This window comes from Aplysia californica, unplaced genomic scaffold, assembly GCF_000002075.1.
Source record: "Aplysia californica isolate F4 #8 unplaced genomic scaffold, AplCal3.0 scaffold00451, whole genome shotgun sequence".
NCBI lineage: Eukaryota > Metazoa > Mollusca > Gastropoda > Aplysiida > Aplysiidae > Aplysia > Aplysia californica.
Genome location: NW_004797721.1, coordinates 235,114 through 255,653, shown reverse-complemented (window position 1 = coordinate 255,653; position 20,540 = coordinate 235,114). Strand labels below are relative to the sequence as shown.

At 38.6% G+C, this 20,540-nt stretch overlaps 1 protein-coding gene across 2 annotated transcripts in view; it reads right to left on the bottom strand.

Annotated features, from left to right (window-relative positions):
- Positions 1-20,540, bottom strand: part of LOC101852564 (WD repeat domain phosphoinositide-interacting protein 2) — a 31,103-nt gene that overhangs the window by 7,330 nt on the left and 3,233 nt on the right. The window contains exons 3-10 of one of the 2 annotated variants that reach the window (XM_035971518.1): positions 17,640-17,806; positions 16,862-17,056; positions 16,083-16,175; positions 14,980-15,050; positions 13,848-13,955; positions 13,247-13,408; positions 7,661-7,768; positions 3,856-4,241 (exon numbers count right to left, since the gene is read on the bottom strand). In XM_035971518.1, the coding sequence (XP_035827411.1) occupies positions 3,856-4,241; positions 7,661-7,768; positions 13,247-13,408; positions 13,848-13,955; positions 14,980-15,050; positions 16,083-16,175; positions 16,862-17,056; positions 17,640-17,806 (1,290 nt within the window). The remainder of the gene's footprint in view (positions 1-3,855; positions 4,242-7,660; positions 7,769-13,246; positions 13,409-13,847; positions 13,956-14,979; positions 15,051-16,082; positions 16,176-16,861; positions 17,057-17,639; positions 17,807-20,540) is intronic. The other variant, XM_005105074.3, reaches the window with a different exon arrangement.

The window sequence follows — 20,540 nt, the reverse complement described above, 5'->3', positions numbered from 1 at the left end:
GTTGTGCAGTTTGCTATTTGTTTGTTTTTTCCAATGGCCTTCCCACAGACTGGAGGTGTACTTTTTTACTTTATTTTTGAAGTCAGTCTGTGGGAGAATGTTCGTCGTTAATCCCAACAGAAGGGATAAGGATTTCTTCGCCAGGTTATCTACCTGCTTGTTTCCTCGATGCCCACATGGCTACTAGGTATCCATGTGAGCACGATACTTAGCCATTTAACACAAGAGAAAAACAAAAAACACCAAAAGCAGAATAACAGACTAGAGGACAAAAATCAGTAAAGGACGCCTTTTAAATATCTGTTCTAGATGCTTTTCAGCAGGCATCAGCTCACCATAATTCTTTATAACCAGTCAATAAAACCAAGTGGTTTTTCCTCAATGCTCAGAATGCAGCACACAGAAAAACTCAATGAGAATTTGTCACTTATACTAAAAGACCATGCAGAAAAAGAACAACTTTCAAGTATAAAAGATTTATAAATTATGATAATGTTTTAAAAATCACTATTTAAACTGCAATGAAAAGTTGTGAATATCTTTTTGCATCAAATCTGTACAATATTTTCTATATTTCTTTAAATGAACAATTCATGTACCTGGCGGTTTTCAGGTTTCCCCGACTAACAGCATCTACCAACACCCAATACTCTTTCTCCCTCCCATCTTGCAGTTCTCCCTGAAAAAATCTAAGCCAACTCACTGAGCAAATGATGTGACATTCATAGAGAAAGCATACAGAGAGAGAGTAAGCTCTCACCTGCCTTTAATAAATTGCCACTAAATAATCTGCAGCTTCGTGAACACCCATGTCCGCAAAAAAATTGTAGTTTTCGGCATACTAAAATACCAGGACAATAACAAAGCCATTTACCCCCACCCACAGGGAAAAGCCAAATATAACTATGAAGCTTCCAAACTGGGAACTTGCTATCATAGATGGGAGAAGGTGTCCACTTAAAAATTTTCAGAGAGAAAAGTTTCTCGACAATCATGTCACATCAGCTTTGAGAGACTATGGATTTAAGAAGGTAGAAAATAAAAAAATAGAAACCCGTTGCTGAACATGCTGGAAAACTCATGTGTTAAAATTCATTACTCAAGACTTATAATTTAAATGTATTGATATTTTGACAAATTAATTCGAGTCCCTTAGTGTGTTTAGATCTGTCGGTGACTTTTCAAAAAACAACTTTTCCATGTGTGGTAAACACCAGTAACTGACTACAGACACAATACATTTGCAGAATACAAATCTATGAATATAACCCCTGAAACTTACCAACACATAGCTGCATATTTCCAACTAATAAATAATTCAACTGAATGTAAATAGTTTAATTTTCAACAGCCAGTTAGTGAATTGAAAATCCAAATATAATTATAAGAAATTAATATAAGATGTTACACAAAATGTGAAAGAAAATGCAACATAAATTGCCAGACTGAAGACAGTTTTTGAAAGTCTAAAAAGTTAAACAAACAAAATTCTTTTTCTGTAAAAGACATAATGGTAACTCAGGGTACAGTGCTAGATGAGAGATACAAAGACGGAGAAATAGGGAGAGAGAAAGAGAAAAGAGATAGAGACAGGCAGTAGATAGAGAGAGACAAGGGACAGCAAGAGGGATAGAGAAAAAGAGAAAGAGAGAAAAGGGAGGGAGGAGGGGGGGGGGAGGGGAAGAAACTATACCTCACAGCAAAGCAGCAGTTCCCCTTCACGCCAAGGTAGAGGACCCACCAGGCTCTGTCCTCTGGGTAGCTCTAGCCTTTACTCTAGTAAAATAACGATACTACACCCACATGAACTTGTTGACTAAACTATGTGAACAGACCACAGGAGAGTAGATCAACAGAAGAATCTTGGACGCAAAAACACAAATAAACAACAAAAACACCTGGAGGAAAGAGCCACTTCAAACAGGATGCTCACTTGTACTTGAAAAACAACAGAGCTGCAGCTCTGATTCTAAACTTGACCTTTCTATTCTTGTGACTCTAATAAATTTCTTGATGCTTTTTTACTTATCACCTTTTTTATTTTGTTTTCTAACCTCCCAAAGCATATTTTCTGATTCTATGGCACATTTTTTGTACATCTATAATTAATTTCTCCTTTGAGTTTACTGATAGCTCCATTAACAATACAAAAAAACCAACCACCATTTTTTAATTAAATTATCAGTGATTGTTTAAAAAAAAACACCCATTAACACCTGATTCCATACATACTGTCAATACTACCAACATCATTGGATATTCCAAAAAGTGTCTGTTCAGCAATGGTATTTTTTACTGTTATCTTTATGACCTCTCTTTCTTACACTGTATGGCTCATTATGTCTTCTACATGATGCGCAATGTGCATCTACCTTTATAACACAGTTTTATCTCATATTTGAATCATACTTTTTTCATGTTTGTTTATGTGTGCTTATGCCTTATTTTTTAGCAAATATAGAGGGGAATGGCTTGCTTTTGCTAGTTTCATCTCATAAATGAATCAGCCTTCTTTTTTTTCAGTTTCTTTAGAGCACGTGTATGCCAAGTTTTTTTTAAGTAATAATTTAAGAATTTGGCTCACTTTCCGTCTTTGAGCAGTCTTATCTAAACCAGTCTTCACTTTTTAAGTCTCTTTTCAGCTGTCTGAGACAAAGGTCCTGAACCATATTTACTTTATCCATTACCAATTTCTCTTCTTCCCTTTTCATTTGTGTCAGTCTCTCTCCAAGGGAAATGCCTCAGAGAAGAACTGTGTTGAATTCAAGAATTGTCTGTACATCTATGAATGCCTTGATTTGAAGTGAAGATTGTACAAATAAAACTTTACCTTTAATGCACTGTGAAGTTTGCAAAATGAAGTAAGAGCTAGGTTTTGTACAAAATGAACACTGAAATAGAGGAAGAGGGAGTAAACCATACAGGAGCAGCTGCCAACCACCCATGCAAGATCTAAAGGTAAACCAATTTAGTCTACAGCTATGACCTAGAAAAGGCCATGACATCCAGACTTTCATGATAAAAACTTTACACCATACTTTCCCATAAATTTAATTGATGGGACAAAGTCCCTTAAGAGAAACACTACTATATATCCTTACAAGCAATTTATCTGTCTATCACACAGTCATGTTATTTAAACTGGTCTGCATTCTCAACAACCTTTGAGACAAATGTTAGTTTTTTTCCTCAAAAAACATCATTATTTTAATAAGTTAGTAAAATTTGGTTACACAAGAACAAGAAAGCTCACAACACCTAAATGTAAATTGTAGACATGCAGCAATATAAAATATTCACCGGAGCAAAATGCACGTAATATACTACACTGCATTTTGACTAAACACAAAACAAACCAAAATGTATTTTGAGTGTACATAGACAAGTAACCAAATCTTCCTCAGAAAACAAGATTCTACAAGCAAAAACCACAACTCAAGTTTGAGAAAGAGTACAAAACGATAGCACGAGGACGTAAACAAAGTTCAACGGATAACGCGTGTGCGTGGAGAGAAACGTGCAACAATAAGCGCTACAAATGCACCTTGCTGCACACTGTATACTAGGGGGGGAGAAGGAGTTGTTTGTGAGGCGTGCACATGACATGATTTATCAAAAGTCCAAAGCTGCGACACGCAAGCCATGAAGTCATTCATCAACACTGAAATCCCACTGAGACAATCATTCTTCTCTTGGCGACTTCCATGATGAATATCAACAGCACAGCATAACTTTGAACTTTGATAAGAGTGTGTTCGGTGCACGCCTCATCAAGAAAAACAATCTCCCCAGGAGAAGGGGAAGGGGTATTGGAGGGGACAAGGGGTAGGAGGAACCCGGTCCCATATGATTTACCTCCGTCACTTCTCAGCTCGTCCAGCACCGAGAGGAGACAGAGTTCGGCCGTCACCTCCTGGGGGCCCCCGCCGCCCTTCCCCTTCAACATGGCTGCGTAAGAGCTGCGCTCTCCTCCTCCTCTACCTCCACGCCATGCCTCCCCAACGCCAGGAGGAGCCACAGATGTCATCGCCAGCTTACCTGAAGGGGCTGGGGCCGAGGCAGCGGCCTCCCCACTACCTCCTGTCGCGTGGGAGGGGGAAGAGGAGGAGGCCGAGTGAGGCCGTCGAACTGTGGCTGCGTAGGAGGATGAGGCATCCTCACCAGTGGCCTGGGTCAAAGGTCGGTCGGTGCTTGAGGCCTCCTCTGATGCTGTGGGATGCTCCAGCGCCTGGCCCTCCAGTCTGGACAACCAGAGATGAAGTCTCATCAAACAACACAGCTCAACACCACAGAGTGTAGGCCAGCCAGACAAACGGATCAACTTACGAGAGGATAAATGGAAGGGTGCAGTGACTCAAGACCAAAGTGGCCAAGCTTCATCACAAAACAAATTGAGACAATAAACTTATAAAAGAAGTAGAAGAACCTAATCACAGCCCGCACAAACCAATCACTCAGAAATAAAAAAACAGAGACAGTCATAGAGTCATGAGAAAAAAAGGAAAAACAAAGGGAAAGAAAAGAAATAAGTGATGACCTCCAACTAACAGTCATAACAAGAGACATGAAATGAATTTTAACAAACTGCTCACACTATTTTGGTGGACAGTGAGAAAATATATTGAAATTTAGAGTCACAACTGAAGAAGAGAGTATCACAGAGACCAGAGATTGTTCTGACATTTTATGGTACAAAATGGTGGTATAGATAACTCTCGGAACAGTTAAACCCTCTTTTTATAAAAGGCTAGACTTGATGGGAGAGCCCAACCAAAACACTTTAAACTCAAAGAACTTTTAATTCAGGATTGGAACCAGAGTCACCTGAACTGTTAGTCATCAGGATAGGAACAAGACAAAGGAAAAGACAGAAATAAAAACACACCACAGTTCCACGTGACAAAAAAAACAGATACAGTCGAACCTGTGTAAGACGGAATCGCAAGGGAGCCAGAAAAAAATTCCGTCTTAGACATTTTCCTTCTTAGACAGGGGAATTTAGGGGGAGATGGAGGTGTGTGGGGGGGGGGGGGTTCAAAGGCCCAGCCGGTGGGATCAAGGATCACTTGTCCGATCAGCAAGCAGTGGTCAAAACTTCACACGTCTCAATTGCTATCCTCTCTGATAATGACATGCGCCGCGCCAGTCTTTCTTATCCAATTACCACCAGTGCTTGCCTTTCATATGACCACTGTTTGACCTATTAAAAGCAGAAACGTTTGAACATCTCCTTTGGTTCCACCCTTAGCCCCACCCACCAATGCCACCCCTCACTGCCATCATTGTAACAACGATTCAAGGAACTCTTTTCTCGGCTGGCCGTACGATCAGGGCGGCAGGCATTGGTCTATCTAATTTCACACCTCTGACTTCTGGCTACCCAGGAAAGTTTCTGTAGTGGCTCGCTACACGAGCACTCTCACGGGAAGTCGTGAGATTTCACACACACACACTGACCATCTGTATCGCTCAGGGCTCACATGATGGGGTAACATCTACCCCCAAATTGCACCCGTACTCCCCTTCCTCGCCCAGCGGCATAGCCATAGCGTTAAGTTTAGAGTCGGCGGACCCAAACTTGCGAGTTTTGTTTCAAATCAGGGTTGAGCGGGCAAAGCATTTTCCGTCTTAGACGGGTGAAACCCTCGGAAGGGAGTGGATTTTTCTTTCCATTTCCGCGTTGGACAGATTTCCGTTTTATACAGGTAATTAAAGAGGAATACATCAAGGGGGGAGCGGGGATATTCCGTTAAGACAGGTTTCCGTTTCACATAGATTTCGGTTAAGGCAGGTTCGAATGTATATAATCACAGTTGACATGGCACTGACAAAAAAAAGGACAACCTGAAATCAACAACGAAAGAACAAGAATGAAGCAGAACCTATGTGCTATGCCCCTGAAAACACATGGCAAATATTTTCATCCTCACTCAGCACCATATAGAAAAAAGTGAGAAACCACAGCCAAGAAGTTGTTTGAAGGTATCCAATAATCTTCTGCTCAAGTCATGAAGTTAGATTTAGAAAAACTGTCAAAGAGTAGGAAATGAAAGTTTAAGATATAATAAGATTCAGTAGAACAGAGTTACATAATACATTCAGACAAACAATTCTTTCCTCATTCTGTTCAGAGGCTTCAATGTAACAAACAGAGAAGAGAAACACTGAAAATGTGTTGCACTTAATAGACATATAATATCACTAAAATGTGTTACTGCATTATAAATATTATGGACACATTGTAAAAGACAATAAAGACATTATAATAGGTACATCAATTATCACGTGTCAGTAAGACACAGAAAAACAAATGTAATAAAACACCAAAAAATTATTCTTTAAAATAGTTTTCTGTTAATTACATTATCTCTTTGTAACACTCATGATGCAAGTTTTTAAAAAATAACTGTTTGAATTTGAAATCAAGGAGCAAATTATCATTTCCAGATAGCACTCTATTTATAATTGTTTGGTACTTCTACTTTTGTCAATTTCATTTATATTCAACAACATTTTAACTAAAATATCAGATCTGATTAGAAACAAAAAAGAAAAGGCAGTGATAAGAAGACAACAATAAGTTAACTCTTTCGCATCAAGCTGCACATTCCCTATGTATGTAGTTTTATACCCTGCGCCATCCCTTAAACGTGTATATATATAATATATGTGCAAAATTTGAGGTTACTTTTAAGCAACTCAATCATCACTTTCTTTTGGAATAAGAGTATCTGTCAAATCAAAGCAAAGCTCTCGACAGCACAGATGAAAAGACATACATTTACTTTCTCTGACAAAAGACTTCAAAAGGATAGAAGAAGGTATGCTGTCATAGCGTAATTAGTCAAGTTTTAACAGCTGTGATATATTACAAAGTCAGTATCATCACCAGTCACCATGACCTTCACTCTTGTCAACAACATCCTTACCACCTTTTCATTTAGTAAAAAAAACTGTTCAGGTAGAAGTATTTTGAAAAGTCAGTTTTCATAAGGTCATTATGACCAGTTGTGGGAATACCAAACATTCATTTACAAGTCACCTAAAAAAAATAATTAGCAAGAGTAACTAGATCTGTATCTATTTTTATGGCCGAAAATAAAAATTATTGTTTTGATTTTACTGCATTGCCAAAATTTAGACCCTAAAAATTAAAACAAGGCACAGAGTGTAACAATAAAATTTAACATCACCATGGCAATGAAAACATAAATAGGCCCAGGAGTGCCAAACTGTCTGCCATGAATTGATGGGGAGTGAAAAAAAAATCACTCACCAACGTGGCATGACATGATGCGAAAAGGTTAAAAACTTTGTTATGACACATTGTTAAAACATTACTCTGCATGTGTGGAAGTGCCATCGAGAAGAGACTGGACTTCTGGAACTTATATGATGTTCAACAAAAGAAACATTCACATTACAATTTGCTGGTGAAGGAAAAAAATGAATCTACATCTTCATTTAAGAAGCAGAGGGTCTAGAACATTCCATATTTCCAGAATCGAGAAACTTCAGGGAAACAAGGCACCCCAGTAAACACAACCTTTGAATTATGGGGGATGTCTGTCTCAAATATAGATTTTACTTTGACAGCACTCTGTAGTTCTACTGCAATACAGCGCAGTGAGAAAAGCCCCATGTGGGCCGGGCCACTTACGTGTGAGTCCTCAGGAGTGTGCACTCACCGCCCTCCACCGTGTCCAGGTTGTAGATGTACAAGTGACCCTCATGGGTGGCCACCAGCAGACGTGGGATTTTCTGAAGCCTGGAAAATCAAACATTGAAGACGTTGCAGACAGCTAGACTTTTGTTATCATCCCAATATCAGCATGACGCTAATAATAATAAATATCACTCAGAAACACACTTCCACCAAAAAAATGCTCAATACATTTTGCAATAATACAAAGAACACTAGCATCATCAGTTCTAGCGATTCTTTCTCTCCGTCTCTCTTTCTAACACCCCCCCCCCCCCACCCAAACAAAACAAAACAAAACAAAAACAACCTTGCACATACAAACCCATGTACACATCAATTATAGCACACAGCTCCTTGTTACAAAACAGCATGAACAAAAACACCCATACTGTGTATTAGGAAAAATTATATTTAAACTATTAGTAAAAATAAACAAAATCACATATATATCTATATGTGTTATCATAGCAACCAACGGTTTAACTAAAACATTGCATGACCTTTAATGTCTGGCAATGAAACTAAAATACCTATGTCATTGAAGGGGGTCTTTTTCATTAAAAGGGGAATAGGCCACACTGTCTCTTACACAGCTTTGTTTCAGAAACAAATTCTTTAAAAATGTAATCACTGAAAATACATCCTCACATTGACTCACTTTTCAAAAAATGAAAACTGACGAGCATCGACTCAGTTTGTGAATTACTTAACCTTTGATTTCGGGCAACCTTTTAAAGTCTGCAAGTGCAAGCATTTGGCTGATCTGTCTCCTACTTTTCTAAAATGTTAAAATGATTTAATTGACAGTATTTCCACAAGTGGAAAGCTCAATAATCAACAGTGAAGCAGCTCTCTGGGTCAGCAAAAAGTACATTCCTACAAGTAGGAAGTCAATTTACTGTGATTCATCATCACCATCATCAGCTCCATTCACCCTGGTATTGGGTATAGGCCTCCATGATGGGTTCTCGGCCTGTGTCCATTCTGGGAGATCTTGTTGACCCCCAGCCAGCTGTGTCACATATGCCCGAGATATGCCTCCAGATCTTGCTCCCTGGTGGATCTTGGCCTTCCTCTCTTACTCCTACCCTGGGGCGTCGGTCTCGGGCCTTGTCTTGTCTCGCTGTGGACTGGTATTCTAAGTATGTGCCAAATTCAGAGCCATCTTTTTTTTTGATCAACCTGTCAATTGGTCGTTTGGTTTTCTTCCACAGTAACAGATTTCTGTTGGTGTCCAGCCAGTCGATTTTCATGATATTCCACAGCCAACTATTAATGAGCTTCTGTAATCTGTTTTGTTAGTTTCCATATTTCTGATCTGTACAACAATACACTTTTTACATTTGTCTTAAAAATCCTGATCTCTGTACTTGTTTTGATGCTTCCTGATCTCCACACAAAATGTAACTGTTGAAATGCTCCCCTTGCTTTTTCTAACCTGGTCTTGAAATCAGAAACTGTTCTTCCCATGCAATCATAACACTTTCTAGATATGTAAAAGAGGTACTGTATTGGCACCTCATTGATCTTAATGTCTTCTTTTACAACTGTGTAGATTTTCAGAACCTTTGTTTTTCACTATAGTTTGCACCTCGAAGCTTCTAGTGAAATACCAGTTATGATACTGTGATTATTACTATTATACGAGGGCTGTCCTACGGAAAACCGGAAAAGCAACAGTCCTAATATAATAAAAATGTAACACATCATACCTCAACATGTGCTTTATTTCTCAATGTCATCCCCACCCCACTGGACGCATTTTTCCCATCGCTGGATCAGGAAGAAGATACCCTCCCTCAAGAATTTTTCGTCCAGGGATTTCAACCAATCTTTCACGGCTTCCACGAGGTCTTCGTCGTCGGTGAATCGCTGTCCAGAAATATGGCGTTTCATTAATCCAAAAAGGAGATAATTTGAAGGGGCCAAATCAGGACTGTGAGGGGGGTGTGGCAGAACTTCCCAGCCGAACCTTTGAATTCAGTCTTTCGAAGCATTTGCGGTGTGTGGCATTGCGTTGTCATGCTGCAAAAAGACCCCGCTGAAAAACCGCCCTGGTCTTCTTTTGTGCACAACCTCTTTCAACTTATCGAAAGTCTGGCGGTATCTGTTAGCATTAACAGTTTGTCCTGGTTCCAGAATGTCACGAAGCAGAACACCTTTGGCATCCCAGAAAACCTTGGCCATGAGTTTCTTCACTGATGGCCGAACTTTAAACTTTTTCGGGGGAGGTGAAAACGTGTGCTTCCAAACCACTGAATCCCTCTTCATCTCAGGGGTCATGTGGTGTACCCAAGTCTCATCACCTGTAATAATGCTTCTCGGGAATGCTCCATAGTATTGTTGGAGGTCTCCAGATGCGTTCATGACTCCCGTGACAGCTTGGCGACAACGATTCAACAAAGGCTGAGACCTGAGACACTTCAACACGTTGCGCCTTGTGGTCAGCTGTCAGCTCTTTCGGGACCCATCGAGCAGAGACCTTTCGATAGTGCAGCTCATCAAACACTATCCTATGGACAGTCGACTTTGAAATGTTTAGCAACTCGGAAATTTCGCGAATTTTTAGGCGCCTGTCTGTTTTGAATGAGTTCATTAACGCGACTCTTGTTGTCCTCAGTCATGGCAGAAAAACAAGGTCCTGGGTGAACTTTGTCATTGACATCCGTATGCCCGACTTTGAACTTACTACATCACTCATATACCTCCAGGGTGGGGCGACCATCCCCGACCCGGCGGGTCCCAGGTGGCGGATAGGGAACAGCCACTGTAATGGAGGTTAGCTGTGAATATGTTGAATAAGCAGCCCCGGACCAACTGGCGATGCTCTTACCAGGATGGGGTGAGGTGGTAGGTGGCACTACCACGTCATTAAATGCCCTAGAGTCCTCTGACTGGAGCATCATGCGGAAAAGGACCGCATTAAGTCCTGGCTACGGGTGGGATCCGGTAACAATTCCTCCCTGTGCTCCCAGGGTAGGTCCTTGGACCTGGAGCTGGAGTGCTGAAATCGGAGGTATTGGGCCGCAAGGCGCACTCTAGAGAACCACAATACCACGTAATACTGCAATATATGACACTTGAAGTAGGTAACGTTAGATATGGTGCTCGCCCTGTGAGGACCCACCAGGCAGGTGCAGTGCCGGGCCCCAAGCCTCGAAGGGGTCCACCCCAGCGACTGGAGGGCCTTCCATCGTCTTGGAGTGCCAGGAGACGAAAGATCCCTACAGGACCATCTACCAGTCACAGTTAACATGCTGAACCATACTCCAGAGGCACCATCATGGGAAAAGTGACTGGTAACACAAATACACACCCACGGCCCTGAGACAGGAAACGTGGCCAACCCCACTGACGCTACAAGAGAAGCTATATGGGCCGACAGATGAACTGAGCAGGACGGCCTAATTTATGACAGATACCGAATAACACATTTCACTTCTATCCTTGACCAATTTTCCAAGGAGGAGGCCATCTTTGGAGAACTGTAGTGTTCGTTTGGTTTGTGCGATGCTCTTGGTGCTCAATCGGGAAATTCTTAAATGATTGTTTTACAAAAAGTGCGTTTGCAGAATGTGAAATATTGAATAGTTTTCAAATTACAGCCAAATTCCGATTTTCCGTGAGACAGACCTCGTAATTCTTCTGTTTCGCTAATATACTTTCATCTACAATATGGTGGGTTATGTATCAAATGAAAACTCAATGAGAAAAGGCATATTTCAAATATGTGAGGCACTGTGGTAAAATCAGGCGCTCGTAAAAATACTGAAAACTGGCATTTCTCTGCAGGTTTGGGAATTTTTATCAAATTTTTTTTTTCTGGCTCAACACCTTTCATACCCACTAAAGAACACATTTATGTGTGAATTTTACTGAAAAACATTGATTAAAGGCATAAAAAATGTAAATTTTCAATTTCCACAGAATCTCAAGCTAGGGAAATAATTCAGCCTTGGCAAACATTTTCTCGCTAATTTTACTTCTGAAACCAGGCAAACCCCACTTCCTTCAATAGCCTATATTTTGGCTTGTATCAGAGATAAATGGACATTTTTTCCCATCAAAAGCAAGGCAAATGGACAGGCTTTTAAATGATACCAATAACTCCATATGCCCCAAAATTTATAAGCACATGATTCTACCACGTCATGACACATATCTTTGCATGCAGCCTTTCGTTTCTTGCCTTTTTAAAATGAATCGTAAACATAGACAGCGAACTATAACCAAGAAAAAAAATACAATAATTCAATAAAGAAAACCTTAGTTCAGACGAACATTTTAGCTGAAAACACATTCAACAAGCTTACATAAAAAGGGTTAGCATGAAATTATTGAGTTCCCCTGGACATCAAACTGTTGCCCTTGGAGAAAAATTAAGAAGAACATACTCACTTATTATAATGCTGCTGTATGAAATTACTCTTAACTCGCTCTTCAGCTGCCAAACTGGAGATAGTTATAGACCTGCATGTGAGCCTCAACCAGATTGTTTGAAAATTTTGCGCACACCCCCATTATAAGAACTTTTGTGCGTGTAATAAAAGGAAGGACATCCGAGTGACGAGCGACCACCCCAACAAACAATAAAGACGAGACCTAACCCTAACCCAAACCCTACCCCAATAAAGAACCTGTAACAACCCTCATGTAAAAAGGCCAGCACAAGTCAAAAATGAAAAAAAAAAAAAACACACCCCAAAAACAAACAAGGAGCATAATATGGCCTACATTGCTACAATTATGTCGGAAACGCCGACGTCGCAAACGAAAGTGCCGACAAAGCCGACGGGAGAAAAAGGGGATGCTGGCAGATGGCCAGGCCTTGCACTTCGCACATTGACTAATACAGGTGGGCCTAGCGATAGCATCGGCCAGCTCGCGATTGTCGGATTTCAGACCATTGTCGGCAAACATGCAGGTCTAATAGTTATTATACATCCTTTTTTGATGAGCATACATTGCATATACTGATATAGTGAATGAGGAAAGAGCAAGTGGACCTACCATAGATGCCTTTCAAACACACCAACCGTTTCATTAAGAGAGAGCAACATCAATAATGGTTCCTGAGACATGAAACTTGGTAGACAGTGACTACGAGAAAGACTTACTTGAACAACTTAGCACCTATGATCCGTATGGCAAAATAAAGAAAAAATTTGAGAGAAAAAGCAATTGATGCCATTGAAGATGACCTGCTTAAAAAAGATTCTTAGCACCAATATTTCTCTTAGTAATCAGACCTGTGACTCATAGGCATTGATCTGTTTTGAGTGGTAAGTATCACATTCTACTAAAACATTACTTTTACTTTTTCCTTCCTCTGGTATCCTTAGGATGTCGAGGGGAGGTGCAGCTTTCGGTCCTGTGCTAGGTGTGTAGCGTCTGTGATAAATATGTTATGCTGTTCCAGGACCTTTTTAACCCCACCCAGCCAGGTCTTTCCTGGTCTTCCTCTTGAACTAAAACATTACAAGACATAAAAACACAGAATGGACCGAAGTGATATCTGTCAGCACATAGATATGTACTTACGAAGTTATGGTGCATACACTTTTCAGTCCAGCACTGGGCAGGCGCGCAGTGGCGAAGGACCTGCCCTGGTTCATCACATCCGAGATCCCTGCAGGAAGATAACTGGCTGAGGTTCTGAATGTGTTGTTCAGCATACCCATCCAAGAGTTGTCCTCCTGAGGTCTGGGTAGAGACATTGAAAGAATAAAATATCAAATCTTGACCACAACATCACAACTAGACACAGCTATTTTGCACAGTCTAGTATATTTACACTTAAATCTTTTTATTTTTAACCCTCAAAAAAAGAAAAGTACCCTCAAGACAAATGATAATGAATTGAAAATGAGAAGCAAAAAGCCACCAAATCCTGTTCCAATAATATATAGTGAGTGGTAATATAGATATTAAATGCTTGAGAGAGAAGTCCTTATTCAAAATTCTGCAACGTCCCAAACTTCCAGACACGATTCTCTAGATAGAGCATAACTGTATTTACCAAAAAAAAAGATAAATGACTTTTTTAAAAATAAAACATGAGTTTACATAACAAACAAGCAGGCTTAAATTTACAAGCATGAGAAAAAAAAAAGATTGCAAAAGAAGTGTCATCTGGACTAACTTTTCCTTGGTCTCCTCCAGCTTAAAGATGTGAACAGTTTCAGTGTTGCTGCACAAGCACAAGAAGAGAGAATCTAGACTGAAAGCCAGGCACTGGATATCAACGCATCTGAAACACACGAAAAAATAGCAGTTCAAGTAATATTATAAAAAAGTGGGGAATAAATACATAAACAACACAATACTAACGAAGTTGAGCCACTTATCCCTTTTCAAAAGGTAAGCCTCACCAACAAGTACTCATCATGACTGTTTGTTTAGTACAGGGTTTTATGGCGCTCGCAACTGCATAAGGTCATAACTCATCATCATGCCTGTGAGTGTAAAAACTTGTAGAGGGAAAAACTAATGCTCACCAGCTGCATGAAGGTGTCACATCAAACCAAAAACAGACGTTTATTTTAATACATGTTGGAGAGGCATTAGAACAAAGATTCTTTTTTTTGGTATGATTTACACAAATGGAATATAAATAAGGGCAAGTTAATAGAAAGACACAGGTATTGAAAGCTTGAACTAACTGTAAGTTAATCAACAAGGTTTCTTCGCCATTAAAAAACAACGCGAAACATTACATACAGATGACTAGTTTTATTGCCCAATAATCCAAATAGATAGAGACCTGCTAATAATATCGGAACTGGAAATCTTGCCTATTCATTGATACATCCAATCATATTTCTGGTAAAATTATACAAACAAGTTTATTGAGACTAATAAACTCATTTTAAGTCTATCATTATCCCCATCACCAATATTATTATATAATGTAACAGTCATTACTGCAGTTGCTGGAGTCCAAAGAAAGTTGTTATCAAAGACTTATATCATGACCACTAAACAACTTAAGTCCACACAAAGAAGAGAAAGAGGTCACAACAGAACATTTCCATAATAGAAATTGATAAATAAACCAACAGTGACATATTCACCATTCAACATTATAGTTTTTTACACCGCCAACCCCCCCCCCCCCCCCCCCCCCCCTAAAATCCTTAGGAAATAAAAAAAATTGGACCCACAGCAATATAAAAAGCAATATCGAAAAAGATAAAAAGCCTAAACTACAAACTGTCCAAATATACTTCCATTTTGAATATAATAGCAAAGCAATATACAAAACGATATATCACCTTTTCAGTCCTCTTCTGAATTCAAACAGCTTATCACCATCTGGAAGACTGAAAACACGCATTACGGTCCCCTGTGGAGTTGAAAACAAAATAATCTTCTTCCATTGTGTCTTAGAATGTATATGCCAATGGTTAAAGGACATTCCAAGTAACAAGAAGAATTGTGTCACGACGTAGTGGAATAAGGCCCTCCTCAAGTTTTGGGCATGTTGAGTTATTGATATCATCTTAAAGCTAGTTCATTTGTCTTGCTATGGATGAAAAAAATATCTATTTATCTTTAAAATAAGTCGAAATATCCATTTATCTTTAAAACAAGTCGAAATATCCGTTTATCTTTAACACAAGTCGAGACGTTTGCAAATGAAGGGGGAAGGGGCCACCGACTTTTACAGATAAAATTAGTGAGAAAATGGCCGCCAAACATTAGTTATTTCCTTAGCATGAGAGTCCATGGACACTGAAAAATGATGTTTTTTGTGCCTTTAATCAATGTTTTTCAGTAAGATCAACACAGAAACGTTTTCTTTAATGGGCATGAAAGGTGTTAAGCCGAAAACCCCCCCAGAAATTTGAAAAAAATTCACAAACCTGCGGACAAATATGGGGTGTGAAGGGAGGAAAATAAAAGCAACCTGGCATTTAGTCCCCCCCCCCCTAAATGCAGTGTCATCAACATTGATACACACTTGACATTATTGTGAGCCTGAGCTTACTAACCACTCAGAGCTACAGCCCCCCCCCCCCCTCATCCCTAAAAATAACATTGGGGATTCTTGCTTGTTTTACCCATCAGGCTATATATATATACATTATATAATGTTAATCTGTTTGACAGCTTACTTCATGTTACAACTTATTTCACCTGCTGTACTTACATTATGTGGAACGCTGAGCAGAAGCAAAGTGGTTAACCAACACTGCACTTGACTGGCCGCATTATGGGAAACATTACAACACTGATACTGATAAGCACAATGACATAACTGACAGTTCTATGTGATTCTACAGTCTGATCTTGTGTTCCTAAACACCTCTATTTTTCATTCGATGCAATGATTCTCATACACGTATATAGGATAGCCATTGCACTAATTCCTTGCCTTTTCAGAAGCAGTGCCCAGTCGAGTACCCTGTTGATTGAAAGTAACTGCTGCCAAAGGGTTGTCATGAGCAGATATATTGATCACAGCTCTCTGAAAGAAGAAAAAAAAATTAGTACTCCTTTATCTATTCACAATCTTGCTCCAAGTCATGCCTTGTAAATTTACTCATCCTAAACTTCTGCAACAATTTATGAAAACTTTGCTTTGCAACATCTTCAATACTTGTCAAAACAGCAGGTCTGGAATTTTTTCAGTCAATGAATTTTTTCCTATTGCCGGATTTGCCACTAACCTTTTCATACACGACTCCTTTCTTCCTGTCAAACTACAACAGAAAGTGATACACGTCCAGTCTGTTCAGGAAATTTCTTATTCTATGCATTTAGATCTTATGCATCTCAAGCAAGGATTTGGACTTCATAATTCCAAATTCCACAGTGAGAGGCCATCCTTTGAGAGAATTTATTTGTGACTAGCAAAGTGTCGATTGTGATTGTAAATGTTGAGCCCGAACAAAAACAATTTAGACCATTTAGGGGTGAGCTTCATCAACCTTTTGAGGGTGAAATGTGTGTGCAAGAAAAATTACAGAAACGCGTCATACAACATCTTTTCACAGTAAAAAAAATCAAAATCATGCCTTTAGCACACTTTTGTTTTGCAAAGGAAAGAGCCAATAATTACCCCACTAATGCCAGAGACAAGTCACTTAATTCATTAAAAAAACAAGAATCAATACAAGAATCATGACTAATTCGCCATGACAGTCAACTCACCAATGTGATGGTGTCAAAAATCTGGACCTCCCCAGCCTGAGCACTTCCTGGGTAGGCTAAGTAGGCGTGCTCGTTGTGCGGAGACAGAGCACACACGCCTTTTGGGTTTGGTGGCGTGTCGCGGATCGTATGCAACACTTTCATGTCTCGGATGTTGTGGATGTACAAGCTTTCCTCCAGACACACAACCAGGCGCTGCACAAGACGTATATACCAAGTTGTACTTGTGTTCCTCTTTGTATCTCAGTTAAAGGAAGTTCAAAGACTTATTAATCTAAGCTATAGATCTATCAAACAGAATGTGTGTTATCAATCCAGGGGTGCAGTCCATAAGGGTCTACAGATTGAGTGAAATAGAATCACTTTACAAAAAATATGATTAGCATCAAAATAAAAGAGATCATAATATCCTTATCGTCTCTCTTTGTTTTCCAATGTAGTAGAAACCAACACCACTTATAATGCATGATATTGATAAGGTAAATCAAAACTTAATATTTATTCTATGCAGAATCCCGAGAGCCATTAACATAGCAAAAATTCTTTTATCATAAAACCAAGCTGATTGGCAAGGTCTCAGATAATTTCAACAACACAAAAGTAAAACTTTCTCAGGAGTCCTCTCAGTTTTAACATCCAATGACAGACAGCACTGCAATAGCAGTAAACTATTTTGGTAGTACTTTGCTCACTCTAACCAAAAATTAACTTATATTTTGTAACATATTGTGTAGCATTAAAGACAAAAAATTTCCACTAAAAACCTAAAAACATTTACCATCCGGTTCAGCTTGACAGCTAAAATGGCATTTGAGTAAGAATAGTTGCATATTTCTGAACCCTTCTTGAAGTGACAGACATCCAGCTTTCGTGGATGGTCACTGCTGACAAGGGCCACCAAACTACTGGCAAACAGTCTCTCAACCAAATGGATGTTTGGCCTCTCTGAAAGTTGTAAAGAATAAAATATTGAGAAAAAAATTGAGAAAAAACCTGCGGCAGTGAAAATGGCATTATCAAAACTGGAAAACCACACCTAAATATATGTTCTTCTAATATAAAAAACATTAAACAACATACAAAATGTGCGTCAAGAAAAAGAACCATTCCCCAACACTTTGTGACTTTTGCATTTTTCCTCATTGAATCATTGTTTATCCAGGTGCATCATAATGTATAAAGTTATCAGATTAAAGCAATCACTGGTGGTGTTCTAAGATTAGACGAGATGAAATCAAGCTAACATTAGTTCACAAAATCAGGTCATTCTGGTTCACAATGAAACACATATCATCAAAATAATTTAACAACGAGACGAAAAGGGCACAAAAATCCTATGGTGAATATCAAATTCAATTCAGAAATCCTAGTTGAAGATAAAGCCCAAGATAAGATTTAACTACTTCACAATTACAGAACAACACAGTGCGACACTCAGTACTTGGAGTCACATCATTTTTTTTCATTCTTTAAATAAGAGACAAATAAAAAATTAAACTCGTAGACCTGGGCTTTGTTGCCAACAGATCCTGCGCACTAGATAACATAATTCCTGAAGGATAACTTTTTTATTTACACCAATTTAAGTTTAGTTTCAGTAGAGGTTTTACGGCACTCGCAACTGCATAAGGTCGTATGAGCGCCAGAAGATTAGAGGTGTTACAAGAGAGTAACAAACATAAAAAAGGAAGAAGGGGAGAAAAGGACTATGAATGTTTGATAGGAAAGAAGGAGTAAACCACACCAGAGCACCCGCCAACCACCCACCAATTTAAGCTGAGGCATGTGTATATATATATATATATATATTTGGAAGGAAAAAGGTATCAGGCACAGGACTGTGTTCAAGTTGGTAGTGTATAGATGGGAGAAAATGTATTAAAGTTAGCCCGGAAAATTGGACAGCATTTATTTGTCTTATTGTAGCCTCTGTAATAGAAACAACGGTTTTCAATGTAATAATTTCCCTACAGACAAATGAGTATACATTTGGCTGTACCCACCTCATACTTGTATTGCTAGGGTTCATATGTGCATGAAATTACTATTGACTATGTAAATTCATAGGGGGGATAGTTTAAGCTGTTATGTATGAAGTAGAGGTCAAAGTTTATTTTAATACAATTTCAATTTTCTCTTCGATTTGTTCAAACAGACGAGTAAAATTCATAATTCCTAGCTTTATCATGAAATCAAACTCCATGAAATAAAATGTTATATCTTTCAAGGTAACTCTTAACTCCCAGCAGTTTTGCCTATTTTGGCTTTTTCATTATGTTTCAGGGGTCCTCCATACCCTCGAGCCTCATGCAATAATCTATTTACTCCAGACAATGTTAAACATGCATCAAAATCAATGGAAAGGGAATTGGATGGTCTTTCAGACTTAGCTAATAGATTTCTTTTTTTTTTTTGTCAAACTGTCTTCAAGAGGGACGTTTTCTTCTTGTTACTAAAAATAGAAACAAAATCAGAAAATACACTTTTCCAACAGTCACAAAGAAGCAGGGCAAAAAAAGTGTTTGAGAATTTAGAAATTACAATTATATCACGGAAAAGTTCATTCAATTTTGCACATTATGTGTCAAAGATACACCATTCTGTTGGGAAATAAAGAAATGAGAGCCATTCTAGTTCATCCTACAATTCCCTTGATTCTGGAAATTTCATATCATGACGTTTTGCTCTCAAGCCTCCAGCAATAATCTATCAGTTCCAGATGACATATCATCAATAGAAAGGGAATTAAACGGTCTTTCCGACCTAGCCAAAAGATTTCATATTTTTGATAACCTTTCTTGGTGAGTGACATATTTTTCATGTTACTAAAAATAGATGCAAAAACAGAAACCAACAATCACAAAGAAGAAAAAAAATATTTTACAATTTAGAGTTTACATTAATTTGATGAGAAAGTACATTCAGTTCTGCATTTTATGAGTAAAAGACACCTCATTCTGTAGAAAAATAAAGAAATGAGGGCCGTTCTAGTGCATTTTACAAATTCTCCATTATTGCCCTTGAAACTGGAAATTTCAGAGCAAAAATTTTATAATAAAAACATCAATTTTAATACCTATTTCATTATTTTTTAGTCTATTTAGTCATTTTTATTTGATAAAAATACATTACAAAATCTTTCTTCATAAAAGTAAATATATTTTATGGGCGAAATACCACATCACCACCCATCATATACGACATAGTACTGCATGAACTGCTGAGCGTTAAAAGTTTGCACATATACTGACTAGATGCTGAATATCTGCACCACTGCACAGCTCATTATAATTATCAGCAGACACTGGGAGTAACCATGTGGTAAAGAATAATTTCTCTCTTATCCAAACTCTTTTCAAACAAAGTAAGAAGAGCAAGAAAGTAGCATTATGTGTGTTTAAAAAAAAGCATGTTTTAAAGCAGCTGCCTGTGCCTTTTCGTGTAGTTTCAAAGCTCTTTAAATGTAATCCCAAAAAGCAGCTGGCCATGACATCTGATTCATCAAGAACGGAGAGAAGCAAATTTAGTGCAAAACAAGCAGTTTAGCCGCTTCTTTTTTTAAGTAGCCCGTGAAGATGATAATTCTTCTGAGTCTGAATTAAATCATAATATTTTTTCAATAAACAGTGATTCCAATAAGTTAAAGCCAGTGGCAGTGAACAGGAATGCTCTAGATCTA